At 43.1% G+C, this 25,820-nt stretch overlaps 1 protein-coding gene across 1 annotated transcript in view; it reads right to left on the reverse strand.

Moving 5' to 3' along the window:
- Positions 1 to 13,661: 13,661 nt before the first annotated feature.
- Positions 13,662 to 25,820, reverse strand: part of AIG1 (androgen induced 1) — a 159,470-nt gene continuing 147,311 nt past the window's right edge. Inside the window, exons 7-8 of the mRNA XM_074580551.1 lie at positions 17,489 to 17,652; positions 13,662 to 14,341 (exon numbers count right to left, since the gene is read on the reverse strand). Of these exons, the coding sequence (XP_074436652.1) occupies positions 14,304 to 14,341; positions 17,489 to 17,652 (202 nt within the window). The 3' untranslated portion in view covers positions 13,662 to 14,303. The remainder of the gene's footprint in view (positions 14,342 to 17,488; positions 17,653 to 25,820) is intronic.

The following is a 25,820-nucleotide window of genomic DNA, read 5'->3' on the forward strand; positions in this document are numbered from 1 at the left end:
TTTGGTGCCAGGTGTAGTACTGTGTTTGTGGTCTGTTGCAAATGCCAGCCAGAGAAGGAATGTGTTGCTCTATGGCACGCAAGTAAAAAGCACACAGCTAAGTTCAGCTGCATTGGCCTTTGCTGGGAAAGGAAATAATTATTCTATTTGTTTTGCTTCCAAGATGGGAAAAGCAAATGTCTTTCTCACCTCAGTGAGAGGAAAAATCACATCCACTATGGTTAAGGTGAACTCCTTTTTACTGAGCAGCATGACAACCTTCCAATTTGAACACTTTTTATTTTTTTGGCTGCTACCTTCTGTTGATGTTTTTTGTTCTTCAATGTGGTTTATCCTTGAGAGATAAAGGGGCCTCATGCATGAACATCTTGGGATGTTTCCTACAAAATGACAAATCTCATAAATAAAAGGAACGGGCAGAGAAAAAGTGAAGCTCATTTCAAACGTGCTTTTAGAGGAGCTGATTCTACTGCAATCTGGAGGAAAATACTTGGCCATACAGGAAAAAACCAAAACATCTTACAATGAGCCATGCCAGTCTGTCACCAGGAGTGGGCAGGGTGGTCCTTCCTTAGGGGCCTGTGGTGATTCTTCTCTTGGAGGCTGTGAGCTGTGATACTGCCGAGGCTGCTGCTTTCATTTGTTTGCTTTTACAGCGAGCATGCTGCGGCTGAGATCATTTTTTCCAAGGCACAGATACACCTTCTGGAAAGCCAGTGGCCAGATGAGCATTTTGATGTTTGTGTCCCGTGATCAAGGGCAGGGCTTTGGGAGACAAACAGGAGCACAGCAGATGTGTGGACCGGGAATCCCCCCAGCCCTGCTGCTTTCTGACTCACTGCATGACCTTTTGGGGGACCCTCCTTCATTTTTCAGCTACTGGAGGCTATGACACAAATTTCTTGACGTGCGGCATGGCTTCCTCTGACCGAAGGCCCTGTGAAAGGGCAGCCCTTTGGCACAGCTCGTGGATGAGTTCCCCTCCTCCCCTCAGCTCCAGTGACAGCAACCTGCGTCCCTGCATTACTTCTTGGCCTCAGTCCCCTCTCAGTAAGGCGATCCACAAAGCGAACATTAGAAGGTGTTTTCTGGGCCAAGGACTTTCCCTTGGTGGGTTCCAGAAAGGCCTGTCTGCTTCTCTCAGGGCTGCTGTTACCTCCATCCGGCTTCCACAGCCGAGTGCAGTCCCCAGTGTGAGCCGGCACTTGCTGCCCCGGCAGCATTTCATTCTGGCTGCGGTACTTCGATCAATCAAAGCAAATCATAGAATCATGTAATTATCTAGGTTGGAAGGGACCTTTAAGATGATCAGGTCCAACTGTTAATTTACCACTACCAAGCCCACCACTAAACCGTGTCCCTCAGCACCACATCTACACGTCTTCTAAATACCTCCAGCGATGGTGATTCCACCACTTCCCTGGGCAGCCTGTTCCAATGTTTGATAACCCTTCTGGTGAAGAAATTTTTTTCCTAATATCCAATCTAAATCAAGGGCAGGTCAAAGCAAGGCACCATGTGGATTTTCTTGTCCGGCTCATGTCTTACCCCTGGCCACACGCCGGACAAATTCCTCCTCAGCCTGCGTTGCTTTCTTAGCAGTTTTTGCTCTGACCACGGTCAGGGGAGGAAACTGAACAGAAAAGAGATGTGTTATGCGTAAGTCCCAAACCTTGTCTGTCTGGGGAAGGACTCTACGGCAGGACCACAGTCGAGGTGCAGCCCTGTTTCCTCCCTGGAAGTGGGGTTGGGATCCCGGCTCAGCTGGAGGGGCAGGGGCCGCAGCCGGTGGGTCCGACGTACCGCTCGAGCTGCTGTACCGGGCACGCGGTGGGTGAGTTAAGGACATACTTTCAGCCTTAATTCTGAGTTTCCTAGGTTTTGTCAGTTTAAGCCAGATTCCTAATGTTATTTTAATGCAGTTGTTTTGTGTGTGAATAATATGCTCTCCATGCCAAACCACAAGCCCTGGAACTAATATCTCATAAAAATGCCTAGAGTCCAAAGCTAATAGCTGTTATTCAGCTGATCGAGTGATGCCTAAAAAGTTACAGATTAACGCTGTTCCCCAGGGGAAGGTAAAATTAAACTCGACTGCTGATGGGGCTGGGTGCTGTTTTGCGCAGTGCCCGAGCCTGGGCTGGGGGATGCAGCTGGCTGCAGGCCCTGGTTGCCCCGTGGCAGGGCTCGGTGCCATGAATTCACGTGGTGAGTGCCATCCGGGTTCTACCTGGGGTCCTGGCAGGCAGAGGTTTGGGAGGTTGTGATGGATTTTCATCAGTTTTCCTTTAAAAAAGCCCCTGCCCTTCCAGCAACACCCCACCCAGCCATGGGTGACTACAGCTCACCCTCGGCCAGCCCTGCTGCTGTGGCCAGTGATTCAGGGGACACCGAAAAGGCCAGGGTAGGGGGGGAACGGTCACTTGCTTCCCAGGCCGGCGGTGTCTGGGTGAGTGGGGCTGTGCTGAGGTCAGGTCCCGGGACGCTGCCAGCCTGGCACAGTGGGCAGGAGCTGGCACTGGTGACACTGAGGGGGTAGGTGCCCCTTCCCCTCGCAGCCAGCGCCGGAGGGTTCAGCCGGGGCATCGGTGACCTGCAGGGGACGTGGAGGGGACCAGTGATGCGGGCGAAGCCGTCCCTTCACGCTCCTTCCAGGCGGGGAAATGGAGCCACAGGATGTCAGTGCAGCCTGTGCGAATGCCACGCTTGCCGAAAGAAACGTCCGTCTCCTCTCAAGAGCACACAGGAAGATCTCTTTCCCAGAAGTTCTTATTTAGGAAACTCGCATCACGGCAGCAAGGCAGAATGCTTATTTGGGAATAAGAAAATGAGACATGGCCCCAAGTCGGTGCTTGCATGTGGGTACCGCAGCAGAACATTTGGGGACGCAGCAGAGGCGGCTGCTGGCTCGCAGCATCAGACGCCGAGCTGGATGTTCTCTGCCTGTGTCCTCCAATACTGGCTGTGGAGTTGTGAGGTATCGATTATTTTCCTGTTACAACACAAAGGGATTAGCTAGATTACCTTCTGCGGAGGTGAGAAAGAAATGTGTCATGTAGACTGCTTATTTTGCTCTAATTGGATTCACACCCTCTTTCTGAATAAACCTCATTTTACTCCAGCTCTTGTGGTTTTTCATGGCCGTGAATGCTGAGGAGCTCTTCCAGGGGCAGACAAGTGATTCACGGCTTCAGTGGGGAAAGCAAAGGGATGCCACAGTCGCTAGAGGCCGGCAGCCTGCAAACAGCATGGCCGAGAAAGCTCTCGTGGTCACATCCCAGATGATGTTTTCATGATCACCAACACCTTACAGCAGCATGAAGTAAAAGCCCCTCTTTGAACAGAGAAATCTAAGCTTTTCGGTCCTTCTGGACACGACGGCCACACCTGCTCAGGGGAAGCTGCTGCACAGCATCGTGGACCGGAGTCATGGCAATGCTGCCCATCAGAAAGCAAAGTCTGCTGGCCCCCCTTCAGCAGGGTGAGCTGCTCTGCACACTAAAATTGTCAGTGAATTTTTTTTGCTGCGGTTCATCATCTTTTCTAGCCGGTGCAGGGCACCACAGGAAAATTATCTTTGTCTGCTTTTTTTCTTGGCCTGCTCACTCAGTAACGTGGAAAGTACCTGCAGCAGGGGTGGCTTTTCAAGTTTGTCCTTTAAATCTCTGGAAACAAAATGAGCTCAGATGGAAAAGCACAGAGAAAGAGCATAGTTTAAGAATGTTAGGTCTGTGTGGCTGCAAACTGCTAAGCGTCCTCACTGTGTTAATCCCACTAAACAAGTAAATACTTTTCACTCCTGTGTCCTTTGCACTGTGGAAACTTTTGACATCTCTGTACTGGCCACTGTGATTTGAAGCCCTGCCTCTGAGTAGATGGGTATCAAAAACCTCAGACCAGCTGAACTGAGCAATGCTCTCTTGATGAGTGCAGTAGAAACCAGTCACAAAATAAATAATTAAGTCAATGAGAGCCTTTTTGGTGGGTCCAAATTATGCCTGCACATGCATTTCAGAGCTAAGCCTTAAATTTGAAATTCTTCCATTTATTTCTTGTTCCTACAGGGAACAAATGAAAGCAACATCAGGAAGGCAGATTTCTCTAGAGAGCACCCGCTCCTGCATTTCCCAAAGATGTCCTGTATTTGCAGATACCTCTTCATCGACACCAGCCTGTGACTTTTCTGAGAGAGTTCGTTAGGTCTTATTGGAATTTGTGTACACATACGAAACTTGACATAAAATTTCTCTTTCATTGCTGTTTTGGTCATGTCTCTCCACACGACAGATTGTTATATTTTCTGTTGGCTTTGTTACTCTGTAACTGGTCACTGAAGCATCACATAAATCCATATGCTGGGTGCGTTCTCTCTTTGAGGTGGGCACTGGAGTGATTTGGTATCTACGCTGCCATAATTATCAATGGTTCCTTTTTCCTTGCTTATTTGCTCTTGCAGAACTCATTTGTTTTAGTACTTTTAGAGCCCATGGGAGGTGCCAAATAAACATCTCAAACTATAAAAAAAGTTACTCACTAACTGTGAAGTGGTAAAATTAAGTAACTTACCCAGCATCACACACATAAGCAGAGCATCCAGTTCTGCAGAGCAACCTTCAGATTCTCCCTTTCTCTTCCTATGCTGTCCTGCCTCATTTACGGCACATCAGATGAGGTTTTTACATCCTCCCTCCCTGCACTGTTCCCTAGAGCCATATCCATCCTGACCAAAAACAAACAAAAAAAAGCACCCAAAATTAAAACAAATGATCAACTAATTTGAAGGAACTTTTTTTTTTATTAAATACGGACAATGCAGTCTATTTTCCTTATCTTTATTTTTGGAGTGCCTGAGCCATCTTAGGAAATTTCCCCCCAGCATTTATCCTGAATCAAACATGTAGAATTTTCCTAGCAGGGAATATTCCAGTCTACAAAATGAAAGTTAGGTAAAAGAAAAATAACTGAAACCAGAGCCTGCTACTAGAAAATATGATACAACCCGGACAACAGGAAGCACTGTAATACAGGAATCACTGCATCTACTGAAGCTTGCCACCCCTGCGATGGAGCTGCCCGTTGCTTTGCTTCCACAAAGCAGCGCTGTACAGGTTTTTAGGGCAGGAAGCAAAACCGAATATTATTTCCAAGGGAAATCAAAGCAGCAATTAGGAGAGCCAGTGGTAAAGGCATCACAGTGGGAAAGGCTCGATGGCACAAGCAAGGACAGGACGGGCTCTAAGGGTCGCCCAGATAAAAAGTTGATAGGGGGAACTAACAGGCTTCCAGTCCCTCTCTTGCTGTCCTGCTGGGGGAAAGGTAAATGGGAACAGGCTACTCCTCTGTATATTGTAAGTAAAGAGTTATGGATTACTTGATCCAGAACTTTATAAAACAGCAAGATGACTTTTAAAATTGCAGAAAGACCCATCTGTCTGTTGCCTTCTTAGCAAGTTGGAAATCAAAGGACACTGCGAGGGACTGTTGAGGGAAAATCCCAACAGTCTTCAGCACAAAATTCAGTTAAATCTCTGCCTTCATCAGCTTCCAAATCACAGAAACCTTGGGAATATAGGAGGACTGGGACACAGGCCTTAAGAGGCCAGGGCAGAAAATGATGCTGTCTCCTTTCAAGAAAAACTATAAATAGTATTTAGCATCTCCAAGCAGGCAAGTTCATAAGCGAGCCTGCCTGATTGTGGACCGGCTTCTTCGTCAACTTAGTATTCAGGAAAGGAAAGAATTGCCATAGCAACATTCCCATCTTCTGACATGTATCATGCAGATCATGTAGTCAAGGCAGCGCAGCACCCTCTCACACATGTGCTCTGTGAACTTTTGTATTCCTGAAAATATTAAAGAGAGAAATATGTCTCATGATTGACACACTTGCCTCTGTGCCTTTATGATTCCTTAAAAAAAAATATGGAAATGCTTCCCTTCCCCCATCCTCCTCCTTTGAACTGTTTTCTCTTCTCCATCCCACTGAAAGGATGAGAACAGCTCATGCCCCAGATCTGCAGATATATGTTCCTGACAGTAGTCCTACGCTATGCAAATGTGTAAACTGCAAAATGTAGAGGGTTTTAAAAAATTATGTGTATCTAGCAGAATCTAAATTCCGGGTAAAAGTGCTGAAAGGAAGTAGAAATCTTACTGTACCTGCATAATTAATGCTTTGCTAAACAAAGCCTTACATCCTTTTTCTTTTTCTTTCCTTTTTTTTTTTTTTTTTTTTTTTGCTTTGAGTTAGCCTGAAATCTCCAGACACACATGCCAACCACACCTATGGGACACATCAACATATATGTTGCTCTATCTGGGAGCTGAGCTGACAAGCAGAGCAGAATACTCTACGTGTTTGCATCTAAGATCCGACTAATCCTTGGGACAGCTTGGGCTGTGTGAACTTCCAGCTGAAAGAAGAGTCCTGCACACTACACAGGGCTAAGTGGTGGGCCAGTACAAATAAAAGAATCATGGGATGGTTCGGTTTGGAAGGGACCTTAAAGATCATCTACTTCCAGCCCCCCTGCCATGGGCAGGGACACCTCCCACTAGACCAGGCTGCTCAAAGCCCCATCCAGCCTGGCCTTGAACACTTCCAGGGATGGGGCATCCACAACTTCTCTGGGCAACCTGTTCCAGTGTCTCACCACCCTCACGGTACTGGGATGCTGCAACACTGTGCAGAAAAACAGCAGTGGCAGCCAGGCATTTGACTTCAGAAGTGTTTTTGATTTAATCGTACCACAGGCCATCCAGTAAGCCTCTTTCTAAGCTTACTGCCTATTCAGTATTGTGGCTCCCTTCAAAAACTCTGTAACAATAGAAATAGTCAGAATATAATCATACCACTATATATATATATATATATATATATGTGCCTCTAACTATGCCTATCCCACCCAATGGTTCTGACATTAAAAGTATGACAATTTACTGTCACATGCCTGCGTATTTTTTCCTCAGACCGGAGATGTTACGCGCTGTGCTGTCCTTGGCATGGATGCCTATGGCACTATTTCTACATAAGGCTTCACCTCAGTAGCTCCTTCTCCAAGGGAAGGGCTCAAAATCCTGCATAATTCTTCATCCTCGGCAGAGAGGGGCCAAAACACACCTTGACTGAGTGCTTCCCTCTGGACTGGAGATGCACCCAGCTGTAGGCTACACCTAAGTGAGGTCATTTTTCTAACCAGGTTTATCTTCTCTTGGTTTTCTTCTTTCTTACACAGCTCTGCAGAGCTGCTTCACGAGCAACACTGCAAAATGTTGCTGTTGGGTGGCAGAAGCTCCCACTGTCAGTGTCAAGGGATAACGGTCTGTGCCTTTGTATAACAGTCTGCTGGAGGCAAGTCACCTTCAGATGGTGACAGGTTTTTTTGTATCTTTTTGCCCACCCGCATTCCTGTCCTCCCCACCACTCCACTTCAAGTTTTAGGGTCACTGTACAAAGCTTTGGTACCTTACCTTCCCCAGGAAGGGTGAATGTAATTAAGTTGTGGTCAGTATCGCTTAATGGTTCAGCTGGGATGATGCCTGCAATGAGCTCCTGAGCTTCACCCAGGTTTGAAAGCCCCTCCCTGCCTCCGTGTACACCACAGCTGCTCATTCCAAGAAATAGCCATTCAAGAAATTTCTTCTTTGTAATTTGTCCCATGGTGACTCTTGGCCAGACTGTGTACAGATAGCTGAGGTCCTCCATTATCATAATTTTTGCTGGCTCTCTAAGTGTTGGGTGCTTAATTGCCTCCTGCTAGTCTATGACTAATAACACTCCTGTTCTGTTAAGCCACCTCTAGAGAAAATGGTTTGCAGCTTAATACCAGTAGCAGAGGAGGGGTGGCCTCCCCCTCTTCTATCCCGTTGCATCTGTCAGGTGTAAACTTAGAAGCCAAATTGGGAACCATTATTAAATAAGAACAACTTATTTTATTTTACATAGTAAATAAGCAAAGACGATTCTATGTAGAGAGCTAGCCCGGCGCTGGCCTGCCTGCAAAATTAAACATCCAGAAATGCAGCACTGCAGAGTAGTGCAGCCGCAGATCGTCCCTATTGCTACGGGCAGGATGGCCAGCAGCTCACCAGTTTATGCCCCGGGGCAAAGTGGGAGCACAAGCAGCTGCCAGTTTGGAGTTACGGTGGAATTACTGCCCGTATCAAGAATGACACCTTTTACAGTGCCGGATTTCTTTCCACGTTAAACAAGTAACTGCCATTTAACATCTGTCATTGTTTCTGCAAAAGATCATGTGTGTCCATGCGTATAGGTGTTTGTGGGTATATATATATATATCTCTGCATGCATGTGTGTGTTTATGTACACAATATACATACAGTGGGGACTATCTGCATACTAAAAAAGCAAAGAGATACTATGTCCTAGTACTGACTGTACCATACCAATCTCTATATTTAGAATGCACACTGCGGAGGTACTTCTCCCGCCTAATTGTAGACGTTTGCTTTTTAATACACAAGCTATATATAAAATGCTGAACTCGGACACTATGACTAGCTACAATACAAATTATATGAAAAAGATGCCATTTTACTTCTGTCTCATTTTACACAGGTCCGAGGAACAGCAGATACCTCCTCCAGTGGGCCACAAAGTCTGTGGCCTACCTTTCAAATTTCCGTACTGGCATTTATTGTGTTGAGGTTCAAATCCCTCTACAGCTGTGGTCTGAACAAGAAAAGGGCACTTAAGGGAGTAAGACTACAACTTGCTCTTCTGGGCTACATTAAAATCCATTGATTTCCATCTGTTACTTGAACAAAACAGAGTGCATTTTTGATAAAAATAAAATTGCTTATTTTGGAGAACATACGTTAAATATATTTGATGCTTATGGTCTGTAAATTGGATGGTTCTGTTCTTCTTAGAGTTACTTAATAATACAAGTAAGAGGAAGTCGCTATGCTCAGAAGACCTATTTTCTGCTCTAAGAAGACCTATTTTCACTCCAAGCACAAAAAGCTCTTTCGTTATGTCATTAGAAGCAGTACAGAAAGCGTCCCACCTGCAAGTCCACTTCCCCCCTCATTCAGCATAGCCCCTGTGCTGAAAAGCACCTGAGTACCGCATGCACCCAAGTACCTTTTTCTAAACACATGTCAAGAGCTAGACATTTTTACTTTCCAGGCTAATTTCATTTCCCCTTTGCTCCTCTTGTTTCAAAAAGAGGAGAGACCTTCGCCACTGCTTTTTTTTTTTTTTTTTTTCCCCTGGGACTTCTGCAATAGTCAAACCCCAGGTTTAATATTGCCGCCAGACACATTGAAGACACCTGCACTTTTACAACACATGCGAACACGCTGGGCCAAACGTATATAATAAAACTCCCATGCTTCTTTCCTTCCCTGCAACACCTGTGACCCCAGTTTAAGTGGCTGGCCACAGCGCCACGAGAAGCTTTGAGGCACAGGAGCAGAGCAGAGCGGCTGGGATACCCTGGCGGAGATGACCTCTTCTACTAGTATGCACTACGCTTTGATTAGGAGCTTTCTTTTGCTGCTGCAGAGGGAAAACACCTGCCGCCAACATTTGCCCCTGCTCACATGAAAGGCGGGTGCATTAAAAGACAGGATTAGTAGCACAACTTCTCCAACGCTACATTCAGAGGCGACCTCACCTACACATCTCCTACTGCTCGCTCCTTTAGTCCCAGAGCAGGAACACCAAACCTACCTCAGTGATGCTAACCTCAGGCTGATGGTCTCTTCAGGACTATACTTTAACTCAAGTTTTAGATTATAAATCCTTTCAGTGTTCAGTCTAACTGCATCCGAGTCTTCAAAGGCTACCAAAGTGTGTATCAGAGGCCTGCAGACTGATCAATCTTTACAGAAAATAAAAAGAGAAGAAGAAATCGTTGTTAGGATCTGAAATAGTCTTTGAATAGCAAACTCAATAGGAAAAATGAACTAAGAAGCGTATGCCTTATACACTGTCATTACAAACTGCCACATGGGAGCCTGCAGAATGGTTAGCCATTTTTCACTCTACTCACAGTGTCCAAGTGGCTCTGACGTGCACTGGTGCTAATTTAGCTAATATTACCCATGTGGGCAGAGAAGCAACGAAACAACTTAAAATTAGGGAAAATATTTGTCATTTTCCTTTAAAATAAGGCAACAGTTGCTACAGAGAGATAGCAAACTATGGTTTTATCGCACACAAGCTAAATCACAGACTAAAATAATTTCATTGTGAAATTGTGGCAAAAGTTTGCAAATTATGGCACCCCTTTATAACAGACTGTTATGGGAACACTGCATATATGTTTCGGGGTGGCTAAACGCACGCAGAAAGTGAGGATGAGATTTCTAAAGCCAAATAGGGAATACAGTCGTATTGAAATTCATGGCAACTCTGTGGCTACACTTTCCAACCAGCCTTAAAAAAAATCCCCCCTTTTTTGTGTTCTATACTAAGTCAAGAGAGTATTATTAAGATTGCAGTGTCAGGCATTCAAGAGTGAGGTAATGTCAGAATTAAGGCCGTCTGTTCAACCTTAATTTGGCCCCTTGTGAGCATGAATTATGCTAGTGCCTTTAATTAGATGATCACACAATATTTTTTCCTATGCCTCATTCATAACGCATGATGGATGGTGCTCACACTGAATGATGAAACTGTATTTTGTTTTTGCCTTGTGGTCCAAGGTGTGGCAGCCTGCCTTATTTACTGCACACTATATTCTTCTCTGACAACAAAACTAACGATTCCTTCAGAGTTTTCTATGTGGTTTATCATTACGGCTATGACATACTCAACAAACATTACTAATTTAATTTTACTGCAGTCCTCAAGGGAAAAGCTAGAGTTTTATTCATGTAGTTTATCCATCTAGAACCTATTTTCGTTGCTCAGGTTTTCATCAAAGCTTTGCTTCCTTCATATTTGGTCTAGGCAGCTTTATTTGCATCAGCTTTGGGGAGGTATCGACACTACATGGGAACCAAAGTTGGCATCCCCATTCTGGTGCGTATCTTGGGTGGCCTGGAGAAGGTCCACACATGTCCACAGATCAGGGATGGTTGGGAAAATCCTCTTCAGACACAAGTTAGGTCATTCTCAAAGTTGATAAACACTTTGGAGAATTACCTGTGCACTACAGGGAAGCGCAAGCGTATTTTTTCTAAAACTTTGACAAAGATTAATACTTTCCTCATAAATTCAGAAGTGTTACTAACATAAGTGCTATCCTTCTTACAAAGACCCAGTTCCACAGCAAGAGAAAAGTAGAGAGAAGTTTTCCAGACATGATTTTTTTTTTTTTCATAGAATTGCACTTGGAAATAGATGACTTGTTCTGACAAAAAGTTTTCCACCAAAAAAATAGTTCCCCCAAGAGAAATACCTTTCAGGGACAATTTCAGCCAAGATGGTTGAAATTTGGCAAGCTTACAAGTGACTTTTACTTTAGTCATCATTCATCCATCATCTTTCTTAAGAATGATGGATTGTGTAATTCTAAAGGGAATGAACACAGTCTAGAAGAGTGCTCTCTGGGTACACAGGCCCCTAAGTTATTTATATCATGGTTCATACATCATAGGCTGGATTTAATGCTCTAAAATGTTTTTGACTTTAAATACAATGATTCAAAGCTCATAGGCGGTGGAGAACTTTTTGAGATCTGAGAAGACAAATTGAGTTCAAACCTTTTCGGAATACTATAAATTTCCTCAAACCAAATAAAACCCACCACATTTTGTGTCACATATATTCCCAACCTCAGGGGCTTGGCGGAGATCTAGGCTTGGTAGTCGATTTTTTTGAGGTGCTGAATATTAACAAGTTCACAGATATGCGGGAATGACAATTTTTAGTGTCCCTGTGCTGTACCTCTGAAAGTGAGTCTTCTTTCGCTTGGACACCCACCTATGGATTCAGCTATGCAATTGTGATCTCTGCTGTTTCTGTTCTCTTTATAATCTTGCTACATTTCCAGTATCACCTAAAGTGACATGGTACTAGAAGAAAAACATATCCCGAGCAGGTGCAAAACTCACTGAGAAAGAAGCAGCCGGTTTTTGAGATCTCAGCCATTCAGTGGTGCAATATATACGGGAGAGACGTTCAGAGCGTGCTGTAGCACAATCTGTACAGCTGTGTGGCATTTTGGCATTTCTTATTTAACACGCTCTTTCCATCAGAATGGATTCTTGAATTCAGTGAAGGAAGCAATCCCCGTGAAATAGAAAAATCGCAAAAATGTCCTAGGCTTAACAGCAGAGGATGAGTTATGCCGATGTTCTTCAAACGACAAGTCAACAGGGTTGGTGCTTTGGGCTTCCCACCCTAAGCCGCAGTTGATAATCTCCCACAATGCGATGTCTGTCACGGCTGCTGCTGTTGGACAGTACAGCCAGACTCCTCAGCACATTCATTGTTCACCAGTACTTCCATGTGCTCCCACAGCTTTCAGAAGCAGTGACTTTTAACAGTTCCTAGCTCAGTAAATATGACTGAATCCATCTTTTCTTTCCCCCCTGAGTTTTGAAAGCCTGTTGCGAATAACAGACATCTTACCGCCTCCAATGACAACTATCTGTTTCAATCAAGCCCTAGTTATCTGTGAACAGAGTAACCATACTGCGGTGTTACTGTGCATATGTAATACACAGCTCAGGTCCAGTGGAACATAATATTGAGATGCAAGGACACACGGCTACAGCTAATTTGTTTCCAAATTCTGCTAGTTTTGTGTATCCTGTCCTCTCCCTCTGTGGGACCATCAGGGGAGCTCCTTCTTCCTGATCTGGCCACTTATTTCCATGAACTTTGTAGAAACTTGCCTAGCTTAGAGATCTTTGCAACTATGATCAATGAGTTAAAAAATTACTGAGAGGACAGTCACAAAGACAGTATCACCACAGACGCCTCATTTTTGCAGGAAACCAACCAAAAAGAACATTGTTGAACTTGTACACCGTTTCCTACGATAGTGTGTGCATAAATACAGGCACATTTAAAAAAACACTACGGAGGCATGTCATGACTTGCATGAGATCAATTCACCCCCGAACTGTTCCAGAGCAGAAACATGGTTAAATCATATTAAAACACTGCAGAAATACCTTTAATAAAAATCACACATTAACATTATACATCTTTGAAGCGTTCTGCATGTGTTAAAATAAATACATCTAAATATGCTAATGAATAAATATGGGATGTGAATACCAAGACATTTGGATCTGAGAGTTACTTTTTTTATAAATAATTTCTTGCTGAAAATGATTCCACTCACTTTAATTCTAGACAATGTTTCTGCCTTCTGGAGATCCTCCCTGATTGTACGATAATTAAACAGAATCCTGTCAAGTTTAACCGATCGCTCGTATTTTGCAACTGAATTCCTAATACAAACTGGCAGACATTTAACTTTAAACATTTGCTTACGTGCCTTCCTGAAGTAAGGCTTAAATGCTCTCTCTGGTACAACACTTATGGCTCAGCCCACCTATTGAGAACTTACAACTTGAATATGCAGGATCACGTTTTGTCCTAGGAAAATAAGAAGAAAAATCCTCATGTAGAAATAATACCATCTACAGCTGATACTGGAAAACCTGAAAATGTATCACTTGAAGGCCATCAATCCATCCAGAATTTCAAGAATCAGCATGAAGAAACAGAAACGCAGGGATAATTTGATCTTTATTTAGGCCTATTTAAGAAAAGTTCCGTCATATTCAGGTAGTCTAACACTGCAAATAAGATTTTACTGGACCGATAAAATTATTAACATCACTGATTTAAGGCAGCTGTTACATAGTGTTACATTAATATTTCAGTCAGATTGAATTCTTCTTCGGATACATTCATGCAATTAACTTCTATTGTATTTTTACACTGTACTTCAAAATATATAGGATTGGTTTGTTTCCCCATATTAGACCTATCTGGTTAAGCTTTTCTCAAACCATACAGAGAATGGACTCATTGTTCTTCTTGGTGGAAATGAAAAGATTTAATGACTTAATGATTTAATGACTTATTTGATGCAAGAAACGCACGTTGAGAATGCTGCGGAGATAAATATACATCTTATATGTGTATGTCACATGCAAGCATGGAGAAATAGGAACGGAGGTTGAAACATTATTACTATTCTTAGCTAAAATCATTTTCCCTCCATATAAAACCCAAAAATATCCTTGCACCGAGCAGAGGGCCCATTAAACTTCCTCCTTTCCAAAAGGTTCCTCTCCATGCCGGCCTCTGTTGGGGATGAGAAATCTTCCATGGAGCCATAAACAACCCTCCACGTTGCCTCTGTTGTTCAGTCCAATTTCGGCTTTTCTTTTCCTTCTTCAATACCTGAAAACATACGGAGAACAGCTTTTAAAAATCTCTCAATTAATAAAAATGAAGAGTTTACTTAGAGAGGTTCTTCTAATGCGTTAATCTTTCTTTTCCCTCTATTGCTGTTGTTTCTCCCCTACTTGCTCACACGCTCTTGCATGTGTTACCTCACCTGCTGTGAACGAAAAGAGCATCGGCACACCTGATGGCAGTGGTTGTCCAGTAATGAACTGCACAACCCTCCCTCCCTCCAGACCATTTTCAAATCAGCCTAACCCCCCGCCGCACCCTCAGCCTTTGACTGCTGCAGGGGTCTGGGAACAGTTGGTTCCCTCACCTCCTCTGCTTACCGACGAGCAAATTAAAGTAGATCTTATTATAGCTGAAGCTAAGCAGCCGACTTTATTTCAAAGTTTTTTAAACTGTGTTTCAGAATTCAGTAACTTCTAACGCCCCACCCCCCCATTTCAACATTGGAGTTTTAAATATTTGCAAGCACATCTCCCTTTTTGGAGAGTACACGAATGAAGAATCTATTACTGGTGATAGGGTGCCTCTCTCTTCGTATTAACGACCATGTCTTTCAGTACTATCAGGAGGGCTGAGTGGAGTGTCGGGCTCCTTAAAGAACTTATCCTTGCTGCAGGACTTGTCTCTTTTCTATGCTGAGCAAAGTCTGGGCTGGGCAGCAGATTTTGTTTTTTCTGGCAATGAAAACATTCCGCTATTTCATGTGCCTGTTCCTGGACAATGAATTACTATTGGTATCTGACACAAGTATTGTTCTTCTGACTAAGCCCTCTCTGCCAGACATCTCAAATACAAATATTTCTTTTGGAGGTTTTCAGGCCTGCTGCATGCCGCAAAAGAAAGACTTCTAAGGACTGAAGGCAAAAGAGAAGCAATGTTTGAGAACCCTGAGAGGAAAATCCAGTCACAAGTAAGATCACCTGCTAATGCAATATACGCATACATGGTAAGTACACCAAAAGTCACTTCAAAAGCACAGTTAATTAATTCCAATCCGGGAAACAATTAAGACCCATCTGCAGTTAGAGAGCACAACTGCAGAGCTGCCTTGCTGAAAGAAGCAACACGGAAACAAATGGCCCTGCGCATTCCCAGCAGCCCAAGTACAATGGCCCTGGGTGTTGCTGGCAAACCAACGTAATGGAAAAGCCACAGTTGAAGGTTTAACAACCAAAACAAGAGGCCGGGTCCAAAAGATTACAGTGGGTTTACAGGGCTGCTCCAGAGCCAATCTTGAGTCTTCTGCTTTCTGCTGGAAGGAACTTTTCCAATAGCTTTAAATGAGCTGTTTTATTTGCCTTTTTAAAAGAGCCTCTTTCCTTTCTTCTGAAGCACTCTGCTGCAGATGCATCGAATAGTTTGGCAGGAATGCAGATACCCTCAAAACTGTGGACAGACACTGGCTTGTACAAAGGGCAAATTTTTCCTTGCCTACCATGTTTGTGGTTTAACTTGGAAAAACTAACTGCAAATCATTTTGTCAGTAGTGAGGTTTTATTTAATGCATCTCCAGAGGAAAAGGAAAAAAACTCCAAACCCAAACAACCCCCTCTCACCCCAGAAATCTTCTCATGGCAGACTGCTTTAATTTGCAAGCTTACTGCTCAAAAGCCCCTTTTAAATGTACAGTTTTCAAATAATATTTTCCCAAGTCTCGCATGGGGACAGACTGGCATTGTTTTACATCTCTGCTGTTTGTGGCGTGCCTGCCATACGCTTCAGGTTAGGTTTACTGAAAAGTATTTCAAGCACGGCAAATCAGCAGGTGACGCATGGCATTTTCTGGTTTGCAAGTGCTTGAGCCACTAAGGAATTTGGACCAATAGTCTTTAACCAAATCAAGGAAATGGTGGAGAGGATAATAAGGCCATGGTGAACACTGGAAGAGGCTGGAAGAATGACTCGACTGACGTTAGCTCCTCTAGGGTGGAGGGCCACAAGAACCAGGGATTTTGTTATACGTACTGTGGAATAGCGAGGGAGATTTTCCACCATTTACTTATTCACGGAACTTTGTAAGAACGTGTGATTTTTCACCACATTATTATTCTTCATACAGGACTTAGGTCTCAAGTGAAATTATTCCTTGCGTCTGCCTTTTTTGGGAACTTCTTTCCTGAATTAACTCAAATAAGTTAAATAGATGTGAATGTGACATCAAACTGAGAATTGAAAACCAGACTAGAGCAAAACCAAACAGACACTTTATATTCAGGTGCTAATATCAGTAAACGGCAAGTAAAACTGCTTTGAGCTGCTGGCGCTAGGTTCTACCTAGTACCGGAGGACTTGTTAAAAGAGATTTGTGCGTGCAATAAACTACTCTGTGAATTTACAGTGTATTAACCAGTGCACACTAGGTTTCCCAAAAGGGGATACAAGCTGTTCACACGGTCCCAGCGCTTTATGGGCCCAATGAATGTAATGACAGAATTCCCACCGGAGCATGGATTTCACTCCAGTTGTGATCTGCCACTGCGGCTACTATGAATGTTGTTTGCGCATTTCAGGCAATTTGATAAATGAAAAACATCTTTCATGGATTAAAGAAACCTACTTTTAATCTCGTGTTTGTCTTATTTTCCCTTTTCCTCCACTCAGCAATGGGTGGTGTAGGCAGGGCAGATGACGTAGAGTCTGCACGGTTATATTTACCCTGCACTCAGGTGGTCTTTCCCTCTTAATATTTTACATGAACATATTCATTTTCCTTGAGTAATTTATAAGCAGAAAAGACCTTATTCCTGAAAATACTAATAGAATATATTTTGATTTCTAAGTCTAAGCTTACCATTAACGGCATTCCCACAGAATGATACTTTATTCTAGCTGCATTTAATGGGTTCATCATCTAATAAGTGGGTTGTAAACCAAGTGGGCTGTAAACCTCTCAGGTAATTGCCAACAGTTCTTAAATTAGTATTGAAAGTTATAAAAAAGAATACATATTCATTGCTCATCATGCTCTCCAGCAGCCATTCCATTCATCCGTCTGTTTTTAAGAGCAAGCAAGACGTTTCAGTGTCATCCTCCTTTGTTTTAGCCAGCTTAAATCCTTCTCGACTTTCAGGGGAGCATACTCAAGTTCCAATGGCGTATTTCACGAGTTAGTATTCCTAAAACAATACTCACATTTTTGGGTATCCCAGATGTAGTTGTTCAGGACCTCTCCCACCAAGTAGAATATGTTAATTATTATGGTAACAGCTGCAAAAAAGATTATTTTGACACTTGGGCTGAGGTGCTCAAGAAGCGGGTACACCCAAACTCCTGTAACGTGGTGAATCCAGCACACCCTGAAACAAAACAAAAATAACAAGCACTGACTCTCACAGCCCTGTTTTTCAAAAGTAGCTGGGGCTATAGGCTTAGCTACTGTAACCTGAACAGAAATTATTTGAAAGAACTGCAAGTTGCAATTGAACTGGAGCACTTGGGTAACATCCACCCAGAACAGACATCATAACTGATTTCCCACATTCTTACTGCTTTGTTTTAAATTTAATATGAGCAGTCGGACAGTTTTCATGTTCTGACGTAGGTAGGTATTTCCTTGCTGCATTTATATTTATGAGGAATACACACCCCTTTCGTTTCGTGCGGCAGCATAGAAATTGCAGTACCCTCTGTTCCAAACAGGTTCTCTATCCAAAGAGCATTCCGGGTTCTCCAAGCTCTCCTACACAGCCCAACACTCTGCTTTCTGCAGCGTTCTTCTTTCATTTTGTACATGTTTGTGTGTTTCTGCTGCTTCTCCTTGCCATGCCTGGCAAGTGTGTCAGTTTTTGGGTTTTCTCTTTGAGAAAATAATTTCTCTAGCACCTGTGTTTTAGCTTGCTCCTCCTCTTCTTTCAGTTACCTGGTATCATTTGGGAATTTAATAATTTTTTTCTAGGTAGGATAAACGTTTTAAAAGAAAGAAGAAAAAAGAAACCACTTCATCAGTGAAATTCTGCCCAGTTCCACATTCAGTATACAGTAAAGGAAAAGGAATGATGGTGGTTTGCCGGTGACACAGAGATTTTTAGCGTTCAGCAAAAGTGGAGATTGTTGGTATGCTAACCCAAGAGACAGGGTGTCAGCTTTACTGCAAGGCAGCCTGAAGAAGCACTCCAGGTACGTGGTTTCGCTGTGTGTGACTGCAATGGACACCTGTACCCTCTGTGTGACTGTAATGGACACCTGTACCCTCTGAAGGGACAGCTTTTGCATTTAGATCTGATGTGATGGGTGGTGAAGTCAGAGGGAGCAGAGTGAGTCCACACATTCCAGTAGGCAGAAGCTAGGAAAGACAAATGCTGCCAAACAACTGAGCAAACAACACGGAGGCAAACCGGGAAAAGCACTCAGTGGAGACAGGCTGGAGCCCGTGAGCTGCTGAGCTCTCTTCAGGAATGTAAATCTCTTCCTTTCTGACCCCGCAATTTGAGAGAGAAGCTCACAGTGAAGCACAGCCAAGAGAAGACTCAGCAGCTGCACAGACTATTGTTGATGGGGATTTCCATGTCCATATGATTTGCTTCACTTGCTGATACTTGTATTTGTTCAAGGAAGACTTTCGATCACTAGATCAACAGTCATAAGCTCCTGAAGGGCCGAGACACACAAGTCCATCCAAAACTGTTACCGTAAATGCCTGTCACACAGAGAGTACTGAATCCCTGTTTTACAACTCTCCATCACCCTGGAAATGTACATGGTTGTCATAGCTTCCCACCCCCTTAGAAAAGCTTTTATTACAGCCAAACCCTTAACAGTTGGACACTTCATGTAGGAATTTACATGTGTCAGTAAATTAATCTGCATCATCTAAATGCAGATTAAAAACCCTTTCTCCAAATGAGTTCACATATGGAAAATGATCTCTATACTCTACAGTTCTTTTCCACAACATTCTCCTGTGCCAGAATTAACCCGACAAGATAAAGGTATCTGTGATACAATAAAGAGTTCCTGTGTAACCCATGATAACAGGGGATACCATATTCCTCTTGATCGAAGAAAAAGATGGGACAGATGGGTAGAATCACAGAATCACAGAATGGTAGGGGTTGGAAGTGACCCCTGGAGATCATCTAGTCCAACTCCCCTGCCAAAGCAAGTTCAGGTAATGGGATGTCCTCTACACCCAGGTTGGCTTAGCAGGGAGCGTCTATTATTGCCTGACATTTTTCAGCCTCATTTGCTTTTGATTTATGATCATGATGTGAAAAACAAGCGCCAAGGAAAAAGCTTGACAAACCATCCAGTGCTTCTTTTTCACTTCTTTTCTGTGGTGTGATGAAACTGCCCAGCACTATAAAGCACCTTTACAGAGGGAATTTTCAAGGGACCTTCTAAACTGCACCTACACAGCCAACTTCATGAATCAAGTAGAACAGGCACTTACTAGAATGCATTTATGCTGGAAAGAGGAAGTATTTTCTAAATGCAACCAATGAGTCACTGATGAGCTCCTGAATGTCAGCGATCTCTGGTTAGTTCAGAGTCTCTGAGTACAGCTCATGCACTCTGCTCTCTGCCGCCCAGCACAGGAGCCCATTCATTGCTCGGTGATGCTGCTCGTGCATTCAGCATAGCTCCTGTATGCCTGGCCCTGGTGCCACCACGTCGTAGGAACTCATACTTTGAGCACAAGAGGTACCGAGTACCACTCGGGAGACAGTGGTCACAAACCCACCTGATCAGCTGCCCTCATCTTCCTTAAAATGAGCTGTACCACGCCGCTCGCAACTTTGGGATGGAGGAATATTAGCCTTCTCTCCACTGAGCAGTGACACGCTGGCTGTTCCTGCATTGTCTGTACCACAAGCGGGAGCAGCAAAGGGATGGCTGCTGCCATGGAAACCTCACCTGATGGCCTTTCTTAGCGGGTTCGTTCCTGCTATCTCGATGCCGCACAATAAAGGGCTGATCAACCCTAGGCATAAAGCTTCCACACAAGATTGCTGATTACTAATGTTAATGAATGCCTTCAATGTTGCAATTCTAGTACTCATTATTCCTGTCCAACCTCATTATTAGATAAGCACAGGGGAGCATGCATTAAGATTTACTTAGGAGTGCAAATCTAGATCCAATTTAAGACCCTGCTATTGAACAGGTATAAAAAACGGGTCGTTTAGATAAAAATAAATCGAGGAGAAAAAGTTTAAGCTCAAACTGGACCGGCTACTTTGAAAAGATAAAATTAACTTGAAACCCCCTGTTTTTTTGTTCCGTGGCAGCTGATGTAGACATTACCATGTGTTTTCAAAGATGAATGTGTTACAGGTCATTGAGCTCATTTAGCCATTTGTTAGAACTGGTAAGAAAAGAAGGAATGGGAATATTCACACATTGTATTCAAATTAAAATGTCTGTTAAAAAAAAGTGGTGATTTTCGGAAATTTTCAACCAGCTGGTCTAGAATCAGAAAAAGCTACTTGAAAACACACAATATTGCTTCTTTTTAAAAAATCTGTCAAAATTTTGACTTTGTGGCTGTTTTTCACTTCTGGTATACAATAGATTTTGTGTATCTCTCCTATCAAAGTAATCAGGAGGAAATGAAAACTATGCAGAGAAGATGCATGTACCTTTATTCTTTGACTATAGATGTTTTGTTAATGAAGAAAAGTAACTACAAACACTGTGGGAACCTTGTGGTTTATGTGTGCTCTACCCGTTGCTTTGAGCAATGCAGCTATTACAACAGCACGTGTGAAATGTTGTCCTGGTACAAGCAAGCTCAACAGATGGATGTAATGGTAGATATAACCACAACACCCAAAAGGTTTGGCGATGGGAGCCATGTTACAGAAAATAGTTGCTCCTTCACGATGACTGCTCTCAGCTACAGGAATCTGAATGCACCTGCAGAGGCATCACAGCTTGGTGGCACGTTGTGGTCTCAACTCTGAGAGTCTCCACCTGTTTCCTGCCCAAGTTGAGTCCTTCAGTGAAATCTGCAGCCAAACAACAATCAATACTACGTGTTCGGGAAACAGGAACTACTAGACGAGGGGCTGTGTAACTTTTCAAGAGCAGTGAATAAGAGGACACAGAATAATAATGCATATCATAAAATGGCTGAAGAGGTCTCAGTGCTCTTCCTCATAACAGAAGCAGCACTTCAACAGAACTCAGAGACAAGAAATTCAAATCCAATAAAGGAAATACCTTTCTGCCTGATACCTACTTAACCTCTGGAATGCTCTACCCTATCTCTCAGTGATATGTCAAGATATTAAAAAAAGTTTTGCAGTCTGTAAGTTTGGAAGTCTACTTGGTCTACTCCTCTTCTCTGGGCTGTATCATGCAACTGCACCAAGCTTCTGAAGTCAGAAAACTGTACAAGCGATAAGAATGTGTACAGTTATGCTTTAGTTCCAAGAGTACAAGGTATATAAACCATCAAGGCTGAAGGATCCAGGCCCTTATAGGCTGGTTATTCCAAAATGGTCTGATAAATCTTCTCCTGAAGCACCTGACATCTCTAGCTACAGCTAGAGCCTGGATACATGACTACTCTGATCTACTATGGCAGTTCCTTTCTGGTTCTTGCAGCAGCAAATCCTTTCCCACATCTTCTGCGCTGCTCAGGTTCACGGTGACTGGCAGAAAGGAAGGCTGAATCTTTGGTCCCAAGCAAATCCTAGGCCAGTTTCTGTTGTGGCTACCCTTTACCAAACAACAGAATATGGGCATTTTCTTTGCTTTTATTTCATGATCTTTCCTAGCATCACTCTTCCTTTTCCACAGAAAGTGAGAACTTTACCCAGAACTATTAAATTGTGGAATGTCTCCCAAAGGAGGTGACAGGCTCACAGCAGCTGAGTCATTCAAAACTTGAACGAACAAATCATTTGTGGTTATAGAGTAGGGACCAACCCTGTGCTTTCAGAGGCAGGAGCACAATGACCCACACTAAATCTGTTCTACTTTTTGTTTGTAATACTGACTGAAGTAATGCGAGGCACATTTTCATAAATCCTCATGATTTCTCTTCTTTTTTCCCCCACCAAAACATAGGACAGCTTGTTTTGTATCTAATCAGAATTGTTAAGTTCTCAGCCACATTAAGATGCTGGGCTCCTTATAACGCCAGACAAGCAGGTGTAAGTCACCTACACTAAGAATGTTTAGAAATTTTAAATACCGAAAAATATGTTCAATGAGCAGTTATCAGTTAGGAAAGAAAAGCAATCCACATGGTCCAGTTTCTTACGCTGGATTCTTCTCCATTGATCTGAGTGGTGCTGAACAATACGTGGGTCATAGGACCGTGCTACTGGTATGGAGTGGCTTATGCAGCCAGAAGAAGACAAGTCCTGGAAAACTGCAGCTGCAAATAATGTCACATACAAAAAATACTCAGCATGATATGGTGCTGGCATCCTCTGGATGAACAAAGCCTAACAGAAATTTGTGTTTATGTACAGGTAGCTAGAATGACAGAAACTCCACAGATTCACCGCAAGGTGCTGTCATCTTTGGAAGTCATCTATTTTGATAAATAATATTTCATCTTAAATATAGTAATGGTTGCTATGCCTTCTTGAGCTATATTTTAAGGAGCTGCACAAGCGAGAATGTATTATCCATGCATGTCATCTGTGATTGTACTGTTGCTTTGACTGAAACATTTGAGGATGTGGAGGTGGAGGGGAGCCGGAATGTAACAGTCCATAATGGCTATGTCAGACCTAACAAGCTGAGGATCCATACAGCCTTCTCTCGCTTGAAAGCATTTCTGCTCTCCCACCCTCCTTCTGGGTCAGGTACAGGGGATGCTAATCTTCTTCTAACCTATTTCTGCTGCTTCTACTTCTTCCTACTCTTTCCTTTTCTGAGTAGGTCTGGCTCCAACTCTTTTCTCCTCCTCTGCATTGTCTCATCTATCACCCACCTCTCCATCAGCCTTCCACTTTGATCGCAAAGCCTGTCTCTCTCTCCCCCTCCCAGCTTTTCCCACTTACTTGCATGATTTCAGCTTTCAAGCTGCTGACATGTGAGCTGCACATTTCCTTACCCACTCCTCTCTTAACCCATAGTTCTACTTCACCTCTTTGACTTGCCTCAAGGACTTTTCACTTGGTTTTCCCCAGCCACTGATTCCTCCCATCTCTATTGAACTTCTGTCCCCAGCGCTCGCTTCCAAAAGCACTCATGACGCCCCCTCTACATACAGACCCTCAGCACACCCTAGCACAGCCAGGCTGTCTCTCTCCTGCTCCATCGGCACCAGCCATCTCAGAAGTCCTTCTGGTTTCTCAGTCCTGCCTTTCTTTATCGATATGGCTGTCAATTCCCACCAAGCTTCACACTCTAACTCTCCACCCCTCTGTTCCGAATGTCAAGGTTTGTCCTAGCAGTCTGTACCCTTATCCCTTTGCCAACATCTGCTCTTTCTGATCTTCCTCTCCTTCTATGGAGAATCGCTCGTGGAAATCCTACAGCAAGGCTGAAAGCATTGATATCAAATTCATTCCAAATTCTCAGTGTACATTCCTTTCTTAAATTCATTCAAGAAGAATTCAGCAAATTACCCCATCTAAACGCTCTCCCTCAGCAAATCTAAATAACTCTCCTAAAGTCACTTCAAGAGAAACTTTATTTTCAAATGAAAGTTTAAAGGTATGTGAGCTCTTTAAATAGATTTATCAAAGAATGAAAGAAAGAATCAAGTCCAAACTTGGCACATGTGGAGGCAGCTCCTAGGGGACTTGAGATAGCGACAAGAGAGCAGACCAAGCCTTTTGTTCCCAAACACGTAGCCCAGCATGACTAGAGCAGTGGAGTCAGGTTCTTAGGGTCTGTTTTTTTGGCATCCTCAAAGGCTCAAAAGCAGAGGGAACAAGAAAACCATTTTAAATAAACGTATTTGTCTCAGTTTATTTTAGGGACATATTAGGCTCTGATATTAGTTACCATGAGGTCATTCTTATTACAAGGAGGAACACATTTCTGGCTCTTTTCTGTTCCTTGACAACCAACTCCATACACCCATTGGCAGTATTTTCTGGTAGTACTGGCAAGCTCTTGGGTTTTCTTAGCACCGTCTAGATTTAACAATTCAACACAAATTGTGACCTTTTCAAGCCATGCTAAATAAAGCCAACCGGCCTTTCCTGTCTTATCCCATGGCCTTGATCCTGAAAGTCCATGTATGGTCTGCGACAGGCAACGCAAGTCTGTGAATGCTCTTCTGGGCACAGTTCCTTAAGAGCAAGGGAGAGCTCCCCCTCACAGAGAGCCCATGAGCTAAGTGTGCCTACTCAAATGCGCTCTGACTGAAGGGAGAGAATGCATAAAAAAAAAAAAAGAAAAATAGAAAAAGGTTTTACTTTTCAAGAAAAGATGTTTCTCAGATAACTTGTCTCTGAATAATGCTCAGGGAATACCAAGCTATTTAGCTATGTTCTTCCAACTTCAGTGATTCTATTCAGAATTGTTTGCCTGTATTCTCATTTATCAAATATATAGAATAAAAGCTTGTTACTCCACCATCTCTTCCATACGTGAAGTACTCAGACACATATGAAATAAAACAGAAGCTCTCCTTTACTCAGAGTTGAAAGAAAGCATTAAAGGAATCAAACCTAAACAATATCCTCCTGTATGCTCCTTTACAGTACGAAGCACGACATGATACATATATCGAGTAGCACGGTAAGAAGGTTTCAGCTGAGGTGGGGAGAGAGTTCAAAATTCAAGGGCAAAACATACAGAACATCTGATCAGCAACCGTCTCCACTTTATACTGAGAGCTGCAGTGAAAACACTTCTGTTGAGGAAAAGATGATGTAGGGAGAAGGACAAATTCTCCAGCGGCAGATCCCTAACTTCTAGGTAAAAAAACATAAACCAAGAATTAAGTTCCAGCAGGGGACCCATGGACAACCAAAGGTACAAAGGAAGGAAGTTCCACCAGGCAGTATGTAACTGGGTCATTTGCAGGTGTAGGCTCATTTTAATGCACTCTGCTAAACTTGGGGGGTCTAAAGGGTACACCAACAAGGGCAGCAAATCCAATAGTAGTCAATTTTTAAATGCAGAATCTTCTTCCCCTGCTTTACTTATTTTACAATTTCCCTTTACCTTGTACTTGTAGCTGTAGGACATAGGTGCACTGTAGTAGGCAGGATCATGCCATGTGAGTATCACACTGACACAGTATCAGGTTCTTACAGGATTTTAAGACACCTCTGGTTTTATTTCACTTGCAGAACTGGATTGTTTCAATTTTCTGTTCCTATTGAATACTATTGCATGTGCCTAGTCAGACAAATTTGAGAAAACAGGAGTTGCCGTAGGAGGTCAGATCACAGGCACAGTAACTCTGCCAACCTGTCTCTAGGCAACTTTCAAAGGAAGGTCGAGAAATATCACAGCTATGCATTACTATAGATGGGTTAAAAAAAATAAATTCCTTTCTCCTGAAGGAATCATTACGTGCCTTTTTGCATGAGGCTGTCCTTAT

The sequence above is a fragment of the Larus michahellis genome, chromosome 3, assembly GCF_964199755.1.
Source record: "Larus michahellis chromosome 3, bLarMic1.1, whole genome shotgun sequence".
Taxonomy (NCBI): domain Eukaryota; kingdom Metazoa; phylum Chordata; class Aves; order Charadriiformes; family Laridae; genus Larus; species Larus michahellis.